At 36.3% G+C, this 13,708-nt stretch overlaps 1 protein-coding gene across 1 annotated transcript in view; it reads left to right on the top strand.

Annotated features, from left to right (window-relative positions):
• Window positions 1-13,055, top strand: part of LOC137639554 (cilia- and flagella-associated protein 58-like) — a 238,763-nt gene extending 225,708 nt beyond the window's left edge. The window contains exons 13-15 of the mRNA XM_068371818.1: window positions 7,295-7,543; window positions 7,796-7,967; window positions 12,817-13,055. Of these exons, the coding sequence (XP_068227919.1) occupies window positions 7,295-7,543; window positions 7,796-7,967; window positions 12,817-13,055 (660 nt within the window). The remainder of the gene's footprint in view (window positions 1-7,294; window positions 7,544-7,795; window positions 7,968-12,816) is intronic.
• Window positions 13,056-13,708: the final 653 nt, after the last annotated feature.

Raw genomic sequence — 13,708 nt, 5'->3', positions numbered from 1 at the left:
ACTGCACTGTAATTATTCAGTGGCTACTTTCTTCTTGGTAAGGGTAGAAGAGACTCTTTAGCTATGGTAATCATATCATCTAGGAGAAGGACACTCCAATATCAAACCATTGTTCTCTAGTCACAGGTAGTGCCATAGCCTCTGTACAATGGTCTTCCACTGTCTTGGGTTAGAGTTCTCTTGCTTGAGGGTACACTCGGGCACATTATTCTATCTAATTTCTCTTCTTCTTGTGTCACAATACAGGGGGATTAAAATAAATCATTCATGGGAGTTTAGACATATTCTAATTAGCCGTTATTTGGATTAGGTAAGTGTGCAGGAAGTAGGGCGGCGGTTGCCGACCTGTGACCTCATCTCCACGTTCCTGGGTAGTGTGGAAATCAGTTTGAACCAATTTTCTGTCATTGTTAGATATGTGCTGACCTAAGCCCACGTGTACTGAATCAATTTCCATGACAAAATGTACACCGGGGGAAGTGGATGTAAAGAAGGCGAGTCTTGGCTGGATGCGGTTGCATCACCTGTCACCGCGACCCAGAGACAACAAAAACCCTCCAACCCCCCAGAAATGTTCTAACAATAAGAACAGCTGGGAAGCTAAGAGTAGTTATTCGAGTCCAGGTTCAAGTCATGATTGGGCAACCCATTGTAAGCCCATCCGCCATGGCTGGCATCGATACGCAACAGGGCCCCCAATATCTATCAATTTATAATGGATTTTAACAGTTTCCCCTCCAAGTCCGTTCTCTCCGAGTGTGTCTGTATCTGTAAAATGATTCAATATTATTTACAATTATGAGCATTTTACAGTAAACTGTTCCAGTAATTTGAAAGTCAGTGAGAGCCTTATATTTTCTCTTTTATGTAATTAGAAAGATTTAGAGTTCTGGTGACTATTCATTTCATCCCTTTGAAGTTGATTTCTGCTCATGTCTCTGTGAAAATTAACTTAGACAATAAATCTTTACGATGTGGAAGTTGTCTAATTTCCCGACTCCCATCATTTATTACTTAATTTCCATAAACCATGTGGCACATTGGTGGCAGCGGCGGTATGAAGAGGATTAGAAATAAGTACAATAATGAGCAAAAGACAGAGTGCTGTAGCTACCAAAAATTGACTTTAGACGTGAACGATGATGAAATAAGAAAAAAGAATGAGAGGGAAACTGATGACACACGAGAAGCAAGTAGACATATTATAAGAGGAAAAGAAAATCTCGGAAGGAAAAGAAAGTTAAAAAGCATAACGAAAGAAGATAAAGGACGATTGGATGTCCTTACAAAAATTAAGAAGAAAATCCTGACGAGGATGTCGAGAATAGTAGCAGCCGGGAGGGAAGGCATAAACTACTCACCCTCGGAGGACCAGCAGTGAAGAGACCTTAGTGCCCTTCCGCCAAGATGGTCGGACCGGGATAGAAGACGCCCAAGTGAGGAACCATTCGTAAGGAAACACTCATCCCCGACACGACAATGTTCCTGAGAGGAACGAAAACGGTACGCCCACATGTACGCCCACAATTGACGATCTATTCAGTTTCCCGTCGCGGGAGCAACAGCATCGAAACTCGCCATACGCGATGGCGGGCCAGGACCCTTCTATGTAGTCCTACCAGCGGATCATCAGGAGCAGTTGGGGTGCTCGTAAATGCAATAATTATGGAGGACTTCGTTATCGAATCAACAGCAGCAGGTGCTCTGACTAACACGGAGCGCTCACGAAACCCCTGGACCATCCCGAAAATTGGAAGAGTTCCCAGACAGCCTTTGTGGGACAGAGGACCCAAAGCCACCCACAGCAAGCAACCCACACATAAGTTAAGTAACATGTACAAAATCTGTAGTTTTATGATTAACGAATATGTTGTAAGATTTTGTAAAAGTGTGTCGAGTAACGGAATTGTAATTCCGTTCTCTTATGTAATGTTTAAGCAAAGAACACTAGTTTTGATTGAAGAAAGTATTTAGTGGAGGGAGATGTTTTCAGTGTTAAAGATCCGAGTAAAGATTGATCTTTCTTAAGAGAATAAATAGTCAATGTTTTTGTTGCTGTGTATATGAATAATAAATTGTTCTTTACACTGTGTAAACTGTGAATTTTCACTGCATTATTTCTTTAGTTTGAAGTAATTTGTTCTTGTTATTTAAGACCTTCGTTGCCAAACGTGTTAAATGGGATTTTTGGAAAAGAAGTATGGTCACATGTTGAAACAATTCTGTGTTAACAACGATAACAGGTATTTAATTTGAGAGAAGAAATGTTTGTCATATACGATGTTGTTAGGCATTGCTTGTAACTCAGTGTTAGGACTTAATCTTTGAAGATCTTACGATGTCCTTTTTAAGTATGTACTTAGTAGAATTGTAGAAAATGAAGTGTAACTAAGGAAATTCTTGTTGCAATATTTGTTTTTACATCACACACCGTATTGACTATGATTAATAGCTTACTTAATTCGTTGTGAAATGTAAAATGAAAGTGTTAAACTAAGTGTTTGTCAGTTTTTGTCTGAAGATCATTTTGATTAACGAAGGCGAGTTTGTTAACGTAATAGTCGCATTAATTTCAGTTGCCAACAGTTGTTAGGTAATTAGTAATTTGTCACAGGCGCAATTTAAAGAACTTGCATTTAGTTTCTTCTAGCCACAGTGTTTCATAAATGATTTGTTTCACTGATGTTTTGGTCTGATTGATGACACCGAGCATCGTTAACAAATTATTTTAAGAAAGTAACGTCAAATGATTTAACGTGAAGCATGATTCTAATTCAATATTAAAAATCCGACAACTTTGAGTTTAAATGAAAGGAAGAAAGTGAACGGTGATTATGTGAGGGATCCCCGAGTAAAGCATTATGACGTCACGGTTACTGCGTGAGGGCGCATCATGGGTAAGTTTTTTTTTTTTTCTTTCCCTTTTTTGTACTGAAAAGAAATTTAAGATTTTGACAAGTAACGTAACTTCTTTGACTTAAAAGTCAGATTTGACTTTGTTTTATGACGTCGTAAGGAGCTGAGTAGTGTTGGAAAAATCTTGACAAGTAATTGTTATTAGGTGCTATCTGGCAACGTGTTAAGAAGGGAATTAGAATTCTTAGTTAGGTCTGTCCGTTGTTTTTAACTCGCAAGAACGAAGTAATTAACATGAAAAAATCTGAGAAATTATCGAATGAAGAACCAGCTGCCATAAGCTTTTTCATTTTTTGTCTGATGAATAGAGTTTGGAATATGTTAAGAGCAGACATGTATGACACAGTAGCCTTGTTATAAAAGTTGTAGTGGGACTTAGAATTTGGTAAATAAAAATTTCTCTGTTCAGTAATACTCCCCCATATGACAACTTTCGGAACAGCAATGTAAAACCATTTACAAACAATGAGAATTTAGAAAACAAAAGTAACCTAAAATTTTATTTTTTGTAGTTAGAAAAACATACTTTTTTCTCGCTTGTATTGAAATTGTGACAACCACAAGGCAGCGAAAGCCATAAGAGACTTCATATGTTTGAAAACAGATTAGCCAGCATGAAACTCTGATTCGCCGAGACAGAAAGAGGAAGCGAAATAATAACAAATAGTTTTAGGTGTAAAGGAAATTCCAACATACATTTAGTGGGTGAATGTGAGCGTTTCTTTGACTGATTAATGTAAGGGATCGTGTTATCAGAAAAAAACTGAGTTCGAGAGTACTGTAGATATGAGTAGCTATACCATTGTCCCTCATTAATTGATTAATGTCTGATGAGAAAAAGTAACAAATGTTTTTATGTCAGATTAAGTTAGGATAAAGTATATTCTTGTATCAAATTATAATGAGAAAGGTGATTTTTTTTTTTTTTCAGTGAAGTGATTTTGTGAATCACTGGGAGAAATTCGAGTAATTTAGACTTTGCGCTGTTTTATGACGGTAACAAGACGCTAGTTAGATGATTTGTTGACTTATGTAAGTCTCAGTGACTTCTCTAAAAGCGAAGAGGACTGTTGTTAATGTGTATGACGTTGTTTTCTCTGTTTTGTTGTTTTCTGTTTCTATAGTTTCGTTTATGCCGAAATACTGTATGTATAATTTTAGGACGTAATTTTAAGGTTTTGAGCGCTCAGTTTATTTTTTCACTTTTTTTTTTTCTTTTTTCGTGCTATTGTTCTTAAATTGTTTGTTTTTCCTAGTGTTCTTAGTTATACGTCCTATGCTAGACGAGTAATGTCATATATTACGAGATTTGTGTAAAAGTTATGAAAGATGTCAAGTACTGAGTGAATGGAGGTAGAAGATGAGCTGTTGTTGTGCTTTAAGTATGGGAAACGCTATCCTTTGTGACAGATTTTGATGACTCAGGCTGAATGAAAGTAAGAGGATTTGGCCCATGTAAGCCAAGTGGGTGAAGAATTTTATCAAAATTGGGATTTCAGTTATGATATTTTTATCTTTATTAGTTTACATAGTCAGTTGTTACTACCTGTTATTTAGGGGAATTAGGCTCATACTGAATGTGTTTCTGTAGTTAACAATGCAAATAGAAAAATTCATGCATTTTTTTTATTCATTAATCAGCCGTTGTGAGTTAAACTGATAGGATAGTTTGTCCCTAAAATGCCTTAGGGAGGTAAAAGGAATTTTTTTTTCTTTGGGGGGGTTGCAAAGAAAGTTTACTTATTGGCCCATTTGGACAGGTTATGGGGAGTGTGTTATGCTCTGAATAAAGTTTGACGTAATCTATGAGCAGTTTACCTGTGACGAAATTTTATGCTATTGAGTTTTAACGCAAATGTGGAAGAATCGTGTTTTTATTTAATTGTTGAGTGGGAACTTGTTGTTCCGGGAAAGTCTCCTTACGTCAGGACAAAGATCAGCAGGGGAGGAAAAGGAGTATTATCACTCAAGGCACAAACACCCTGTTAATAACTTTGATGACGTAGTTCACCTTCACTCTAAAAAAAAAAAAAAAAAAAACTCCACACGTGAAATAAAAGTAATTTGATGGCCTACTTTAGCTTTGTCAGGACTAAGGTCATCTACACTCTTAAGCTCTGTTTCGGCTCCGTCCCAGGGACCCCAGTGAGATGCTGGACAGGAATTTTACGATATGTAATTATTGAGACAATGGCAATGGATAGGACCAGTGATGTATTGTAGAGTAAAAGTAAAAGATAAGGATCTTTACCTTCGAAGCAAATAGATTCAATACTAAGTCACTCGCTAACACACTATTACTCTAGTTATTTAGACTTGCTTACTCCTTCCAATGTAGCGGGTACACTGCCCCAAGATTATATATTCATAAGAGACATAATCGAATAAATGATGGAGTAAAAATACGAAGGTGTAATTAACCTAATCTTGCTTTATTACATAAATTTACATTGAAAGAAACGGACATCTTAACATCAAGTAAAGAGGATCAAACGAACGCAAATTGTGATAAAAGAAATGCAAATCAAAAGGTATCAAATTATAGCACAGTCATATCAGAAAGACCATGAGAGCTTAGATGCATTTGTGACTAGACTTGAAAATTTAACTGTGCCATGTGAATTTCTAGAGTTAGAAAATCTTATCATAGATCAAGTCACTGCCCATTGCACATCACAAGAGCTAAGAAAAAAAATTATTGCAAGATAAAGATTTGATGCTAGAGAAGGTATTGATTATAGGCAGAGCTCTAGAAACAAATAGGCAAAGTAATATAATAGGTAATTCTAAAAGCAATAGAATGGAAAATTCTAAAATTAGTAAGATAGGCTCAAAGTTGAAAGACAATGAAAATCAGAGGAAGAATATGTCAAAGTCTAGTCATAGGAAATTGCCGAACTCTAATGCTCACAAAGATCAGAATCAGACCTATACGCAGAAGCAACAGGAAAAACCCAAATGCTATAGGTGTGGTAAAACTGATCATCCTACATACGAAGAAAAGAAATGCCCTGCTACAGGACAAACATGCCAGAATTGTGGAAAAACGAGACATTTTTCAAATGTTTGTATATTCCTTAAACAGTACGCAAAGGAAATAAGTGCAGCAGTTGATACTGTAATCCAAGAGAATAATACGGAAAATGTTCATGATAATCAGGATAGGTCAGAATTTGCATTTTGTATTAATTCCATCAACAAAGGTGTAAAGAAACACATTGGTATAAGTGATCATAAATGGTAAACCAATTGTAATGCAAGTTGACACAGCATCTGATGTATCAATTATGTCTGAGAAAACAGCTAAAACCATTCCTAATTTGTTATTAGAAAGTACAGATCGAGTTTTGAAAGGTTAGGATGGTTTTTATATTCAGGTAATAGGTGCTTCGAACATAGAAGTACGGTATAAAGATCAGAAGTTAGACAGAATGCCATTAACGGTGGTTAAAAGTAAAGGACAAACTTTACTATGTTTGGATTGGTTAAATTACTGTATATAAAATTAGATTGGCCTAGTATTTTGAAGGTTACAGGTACACAAGATGAACATAAGAATAAAGTGACTCTGGATAATATTCTATCAGAGTTTGAAGGTAAAGTTGGTTCACTTAAGTAAGCAAAGGCAATTTTAGTTTTGAAATTAGATAGTACTCCAAGATTGTTTGCTCCAAGACCAGTACCATATGCAATGAAAAGTGCTGTTGAAACAGAAATAAAAAAGTGAAGGTTCTTGGGAAAAAGTTACTCAGATTGGGCTACACCATTAGTTCCTATTGTGAAGGAAAATGGTCAGGTTAGGATATGTGGAGATTACAAGGTAACATTAAATCCACAGCTTCAGGTAGCTCAACATCCATTATCACATCCAAAAGACATGTTTGCAGTTATTTCAGGATGTACTGTATTTTTTAAGTTAGATCTTAGACAAGCATTTCAACAGCTTCCCGTGGATGAAAATTCACAAGAACTATGTACAGTAAATACATCCTTAGGTTTGTATAGGCCAAAGAGATTGCCTTATGGAATAGCAAGCAGTCCAGCTATATGGCAACAAACTATGGAGAAGATTTTTTTCAGGAATGCAAGGAGTATTCATTTTCATAGATGATATTTTAGTCTCTGGTAAAGATAAAAGAGAACATAGAGAAAGATTACAGGCAGTTCTGAAGAAGTTGAAGGAACATAATAGAGTGAATAAGAAAAATTTAATTCAGAAGTTGATTCAGTGAAACACTTAGGTTTTGTAATTAATGGCAAAAGTATTCATACGATTAAGGAGAAAATTAAAACGGTGAAATCAACGAAGGTACCAGAAAATTTTAAGGAACTAAAATCTTTTTTAGATTTATTAACATTTTATGGAAATTTCATTTAGAATTTATCTACAATCGCACATCCATTGTATAACTTACTGAATAAGGGTGTGGAGTGGAATTGGATAAAAGATTGTCAGGAATCTTTTGAAAGAATCAAGCAAAGAATAACTTCATCTACATGTCTAGTACATTATCGATTGGATTTACCAGTTAAATCAGTTTGTGATGCATCGAACATAGGTTTAGGCGCAGTATTATCTCACGTCATGCCGGATGGAACAGAAAAGCCAATTGCTTTTGCTTCTAGAGTATAGAACAAGGCAGAAAGGAATTACTCTCAAATAGAAAAAGAAGGTTAAGTATTAGTGTGTGGAGTTAAGAAATTTCATATGCATCTTTATGGAAGGAAAAAGTTCACATTTGTTACAGATCATAAACCTCTATTAGTAATATTGTATCCAAGAGCAAGTTTACTTACCTTGGTAACTGTAACACTACAACGTTAGGCAATTGCGTTAGCCACATATAATTACGATATAGAATATCATCCTACATCAAAGATGGGTAATGCAGATGCTTTATCTACATTTCCAGTAGACAAAGCACCAAAAGAGTATGATGATAGTATATTGCTAGTTTCAGTATATGATGTACCCATTACAGCCAAGGATATTGCACACAATACCAAGAAAGACCCAATACTTAGAAAGGTTTTAGAGAATTTAATGACAGGTAGGGAGTTATGTGGAAATGAGGCAAATTGTAACCCTATATAGATATATGGAATGAATTGAGTATAGCACAAGGTTTTTCAATGAAAAGGTCAAAAGTAATTATTCCTAGTTCACTAAGGAATAGGGTTTTGTCTGAAATACATGCTGATCACCAAGGTATTTTCAGATCAAAGTCTATTGCAAGGACTTTTGTCTGGTGGCCAGGGGTAGATAACGATATTGAAGTATTTTAAGAAATTGTATGAATTGTGCTACGCAATAGAACAACCCATAGCTTGCTAGAATGCACCCATAGGAGTTACCCAGGTATCCATGGCAAAGAGTGCACATAGATTTTGCAGGTCTTTCCTTAGGTTATTTGTTTTTGATAGTTGTAGATGCTTACAGTAAGTGGCCTGAAATATTATTATTATTATTACTATCCAAGCTACAACCCTAATTGGAAAAGCAAGATGCTATAAGCCCAGGGGCTCCAATAGGGAAAAATAGCCCAGTGAGGAAAGGAAATAAGGATATAAATAACTGAAGAGAACAAATTAACAATAAATCATTCTAAAAAAAGTAAAAACGTCATAACAGATATGTCATATATAAACTATTAACGTCAAAAACAAATATGTCATATATAAACTATAAAAGGACTCATGTCCGCCTGGTCAACAAAAAAGCATTTGCTCCAACTTTGAACTTTTGAAGTTCTACTGATTCAACAACCCGATTAGGAAGATCATTCCACAACTTGGTAACAGCTGGAATAAAACTTCTAGAGTACTGCGTAGTATTGAGTCTTATGATGGAAAAGGCTTGGCTATTAGAATTAACTGCCTGCCTAGTATTACGAACAGGATAGAATTGTCCAGGGAGATCTGAATGTAAAGGATGGTCAGAGTTATGAAAAATCTTATGTAACATGCATAATGAACTAATTGAACGACGGTGCCAGAGATTAATATCTAGATCAGGAATAAGAAATTTAATAGACCGTAAGTTTCTGTCCAACAAATTAAGATGCGAATCAGCAGCTGAAGACCAGACAGAAGAACAATACTCAAAACAAGGTAGAATAAAAGAATTAAAACACTTCTTCAGAATAGATTGATCACCGAATATCTTAAAAGACTTTCTCAATAAGCCAATTTTTTGAGCAATTGAAGAAGACACAGACCTTATATGTTTCTCAAAAGTTAATTTGCTATCGAGAAACACACCTAAAATTTTGAAAGAGTCATACAAATTTAAAGAAACATTATCAATACTGAGATCCGGATGTTGAGGAGCCACCGTCCTTGACCTACTTACAATCATACTTTGAGTTTTGTTAGGATTCAACTTCATACCCCATAACTTACACCATGCACTAATTTTAGCTAAATCTCTATTAAGGGATTCACCAACCCCAGATCTACATTCAGGGGATGGAATTGATGCACAGAGAGTAGCATCATCTGCATATGCAACAAGCTTATTTTCTAGGCCAAACCACATGTCATGTGTATATAGTATGAAAAGTAATGGGCCAAGAATACTACCCTGTGGAACACCGGATATCACATTCCTAAACTCACTATGGTGCCCATCAACAACTACTCTTTGAGATCTACTACTTAAAAAATCAATAATAATGCTAAGAAACGACCCACCCACTCCCAACTGTTACAGTTTGAAAACAAGGGCCTCATGATTAACACGGTCAAAGGCAGCACTAAAATCAAGGCCAATCATACGAACTTCCCGACCACAATCAAGGGATTTCTGTACTGCATTGGAGATTGTAAGAAGGGCATCACATGCTCCAAGGCCTTTACGAAAACCAAATTGCAAACTAGGGAATAGCTGATTACCTTCAGCAAACCTATTAAGACGTTTTGCCAGAAGACGTTCAAAAACTTTAGATAATATGGGAGTTATGGAAATTGGGCGGTAATCAGTGGGACTTGAGCTACCACAAACACATTTACATAGAGGAGTAACATTACCAATTCTCCAACAAGTGCTAAAAGCTCCTCTTCTTGCTAACTTGCAGAAAATAACAGATAACTTTGGAGCTAAGAAATCTGCTGTCTTTATAAAAAACAAAGGAAAAATACCATTTGGGTCTACACCTCCATAAGCATCAAGGTCCATCAACAGAGCTTTAATCTCACGAGATCGAAAAGCTAAACTAGTTAGTTTAGCCTCAGGAAAACAGGAATGAGGAAGTTCAAGTTTTTCATTACTCTGATTACTGTCAAAAACATCAGCCAAAAGGGTTGCCTTTTCCTTTGGACAGTGAGTGACTGAGCCATCTGGTTTAAGTAAAGGAGGAACTGTTGCATCTACACCAAAGAGTGCAGATTTAAGGGTAGACCACCATTTATGTTCCTGATTTGTACCAGAGAGGGTTTCTTTTATGATTAAATTGTACTCCTTTTCAGTTGAGGCATAAACTCTCTGAGCAAAAGCTCGAAGCTGAGTATAGTTGTTCCAGGTCAAATCTGATCTGTTACCCTTCCAAAGGTGATAGGCCTCCTGCTTCTCCAAATAAGCACGTCTACAATCATCATTGAACCACGGTTTGTCCTTCATTCGGTACCTTAGCACACGAGAAGGGATACGGCTATCAATTATGTTGACTAGATTCTCATTCAAAGAGACAACAGGATCTACACTATTATATAATTGTGACCAATTCAAGGACAAAAGATCATGCAAAATCCCATTCCAGTCTGCTTGGGATTTCATATAAATTTTACAGGAATATGATATATCAGGGACAGGCTGCTCAGTCTTCACTAATAATGAAATCAAGGCATGATCAGAAGTCCCGACTGGAGAACCAACCTTACTAGTTATAACGCCAGGGGAGTCAGTGTATACGAGGTCCAAGCAATTACCAGACCTGTGAGTAGCTTCATTTATGATTTGCTCACAGCCTGATTCAGAGGCAAAGTCTAAAGCTCTTAAGCCATGGCGATCGGTAGGAGAGATAGAACTTAACCACTCCATATGGTGAGCATTAAAATCACCAACAAAGACAAAAGAAGCCTTTCTATCATCTTCTTGTATCTTAGCCAAAATGGTAAGAAGACAATCGAAGATAGAATCATCCATGTCTGGATTCCGGTAGATCGAACACAAATAAAAGTTGTTATGCCTGCCACAAACCTTTATTACCTGAATCTCATGACATCCACATTGATAGCAGGACTTATGAGAAGCAGGGTACTCGGTCCTAATATACACCGCCATTCCCCTGGCCCTAGGAATGGCATCACGTTTCAGCATTATTGGCTTCCTAAAACCAGTTATAAGGAGCTCAGATGAGTGCCTCATATTAGAAACCAAAGTTTCTGAGCACAAAAGAATATCATACTGTCTGGACGCAACTGTAAGGTCTTGGATATTTGCATGAAGACCACGAATATTGCAATACAGAAGACGACATTGACGAAATCTAGGACGTACTGGTCCCGGATTTCGCTCAATGTCTCCAGACAGCATAAGAATTAATTGAAATAAAAAAGAGACATCATACTTAAAAACTAGATTAACAAGAATTATAACAAAAACAATATGTACAGAATAATAAAAAAAGTGATTGATGATACCCATAGACTATAGTAAAAAGTCGGAAAAACTGGTCAACATGGAGGAGCCGATACACCATGCAAGGCTAAATACCCTCCAGGATAGCCACTTCAACTGAAGGGAGGACAGTAAGGATGGTTTTGAGAAGATAAAATCAGAAAAAGGAAAAGACAACCTCTTGATAAACCACCAGGCATCCATGGCCCTTCTATTAAGCCTGTCCAACACACCATTTAAAAAAAACAAGAGGAAGAAAAAAAAAATAAAGATAGAATAGTGTGCCTGAGTGTACCCTCAAGCAAGAGAACTCTAACCCAAGACAGTGGAAGACCATGGTACAGAGGCTATGGCACTACCCAAGACTAGAGAACAATGGTTTAATTTTGGAGTGTCCTTCTCCTAGAAGAGCTACTTACCATAGCTAAAGAGTCTCTTCTACCCTTACCAAGAGGAAAGTACACTGAACAAATTGCAGTACAGTAATTAACCCCTTGGGTGAAGAAGTGTTAAGTATCTCATTGTTGTCAGATGTATGAGGAAAGATGAGAATATGTAAAGAATAGGCCAGACTATTCTGTGTAAGTGTAGGCAAGGAAAAAATAAGCCGTGACTAGAAAGAGGGATCCAATGCATTACTGTCTGGCCAGTCAAAGGATCCAATACCTCTCTAGTGGTAGTATCTCAACGGGCGGCTGGTGCCCTGGCCAACCTACTACCTTCAAAATAATTCCAATGAAGACAACAACATATTACGCAACTGTTAAAGAATTAATGAAAAAAAATCTACACATGGAATTCCAAAAAGAATTGTAACTGATAATGGTCCACAGTTGACCTCACAGGAATTTGCAGAGTTTTCTGTTGTAAATGGTATTAAACTTATATTTTCAGCAATGTATCATCCTCTCAGGAATGGGGAGGCTGAAAGATTTGTTTAAACATTTAAGCATAACATGAAGTGCTGAAAAGCACATACACATAACATATTTTTTTAATGTGTCAAAGTTTTTAATGTCTTTTAGAACGACTCAGCACAGCATAACAGATATGACACTATCAAATTTGTTGATGGGGAGAAGGATTAGGTTAAGTTAGATTAGTTGTATCTAAGTTTACAAAGTGATTTAGAAGAAAAGGGTATAAGCAATTAGAAAGTCTTCCAAAAGTGAGACAATTTTCCCCTTATTCTAATGTCATGGTGAGATCATACAATACTCCAGAAAAGTGGGTACCAAGAGAAATTATAAAAGATATAGGAAATTTACATTATGATTTTTAAGTTGGTGGAAATATTGCAAAACGTCATGTTGATCAATTACTGCCGTTAAATAAAAATCCTGTAGATCAGGTGAATCTTAGAGATGGAACATTTTCAGAAGTAGTTAAATCAAATATTAACCAAGATGTTCTAACATCAGATGTATATTCAGAATATATTCATGTACGAGTACAGGATGAAGTTAGACTACTTCTCTATAGGATAAATAGAGGGAAGCCCCCTGAGAGATTAGATTTGTAAAGTTTTGTACAATGTCAAGTTAAGGGGGAGGAGAATGTTATGTATTTTGTACTGTAATACTATATGCACCACGGGTATTAAGAGTAATTTTGCACAGTATTGCATTGACAGAATATGTTCCAACATAGTTTATAAGTGTAGTAGCGTATGTTATAAAGGATTTAATCATTAATTAATTATCTTAAAGTTAGGATGTGATTCTTCTTACTTTTGTATTGCAAGTGGATTCAATCTTTTATAGACTGATGCTCATTTGTTATTTTTGTATTGTTGTGTACGAGTTTTGTTTACATATTCTCACTCGAAAGTCAGAAGTTGTTACTGTAGAGCAGAGCTGTAGAACTGATTATATCTGATCCAACCTAGAAGACAAGTCGGCGAAGATGCTGGGATAGGAACATTCTCTACAATTAATTGTTGTTATTCCAGGTATGTTTGGGGGCAGTATTTAACTGTGATAACCAACACCATATCCAATAGAGATAGCCATGTTGTTCTGATGGAATTTCCTCATTAGCAGCTTCTACTTGGGATATTTCTGCGAGTGATATACCAGAGAAATTTACCTTAGAGGTATAACGGAGTTCTTCACCTCCAGAGCGAATATCCTGAGAGATATCGTGTATAAATCAGGAACGTGTTATTAACAAGCC

Source organism: Palaemon carinicauda, chromosome 4, assembly GCF_036898095.1.
Source record: "Palaemon carinicauda isolate YSFRI2023 chromosome 4, ASM3689809v2, whole genome shotgun sequence".
NCBI lineage: Eukaryota > Metazoa > Arthropoda > Malacostraca > Decapoda > Palaemonidae > Palaemon > Palaemon carinicauda.
The sequence above is the reverse complement of the archived record's forward strand: the minus strand, read 5'-3'. Positions and strand labels throughout refer to the sequence as shown.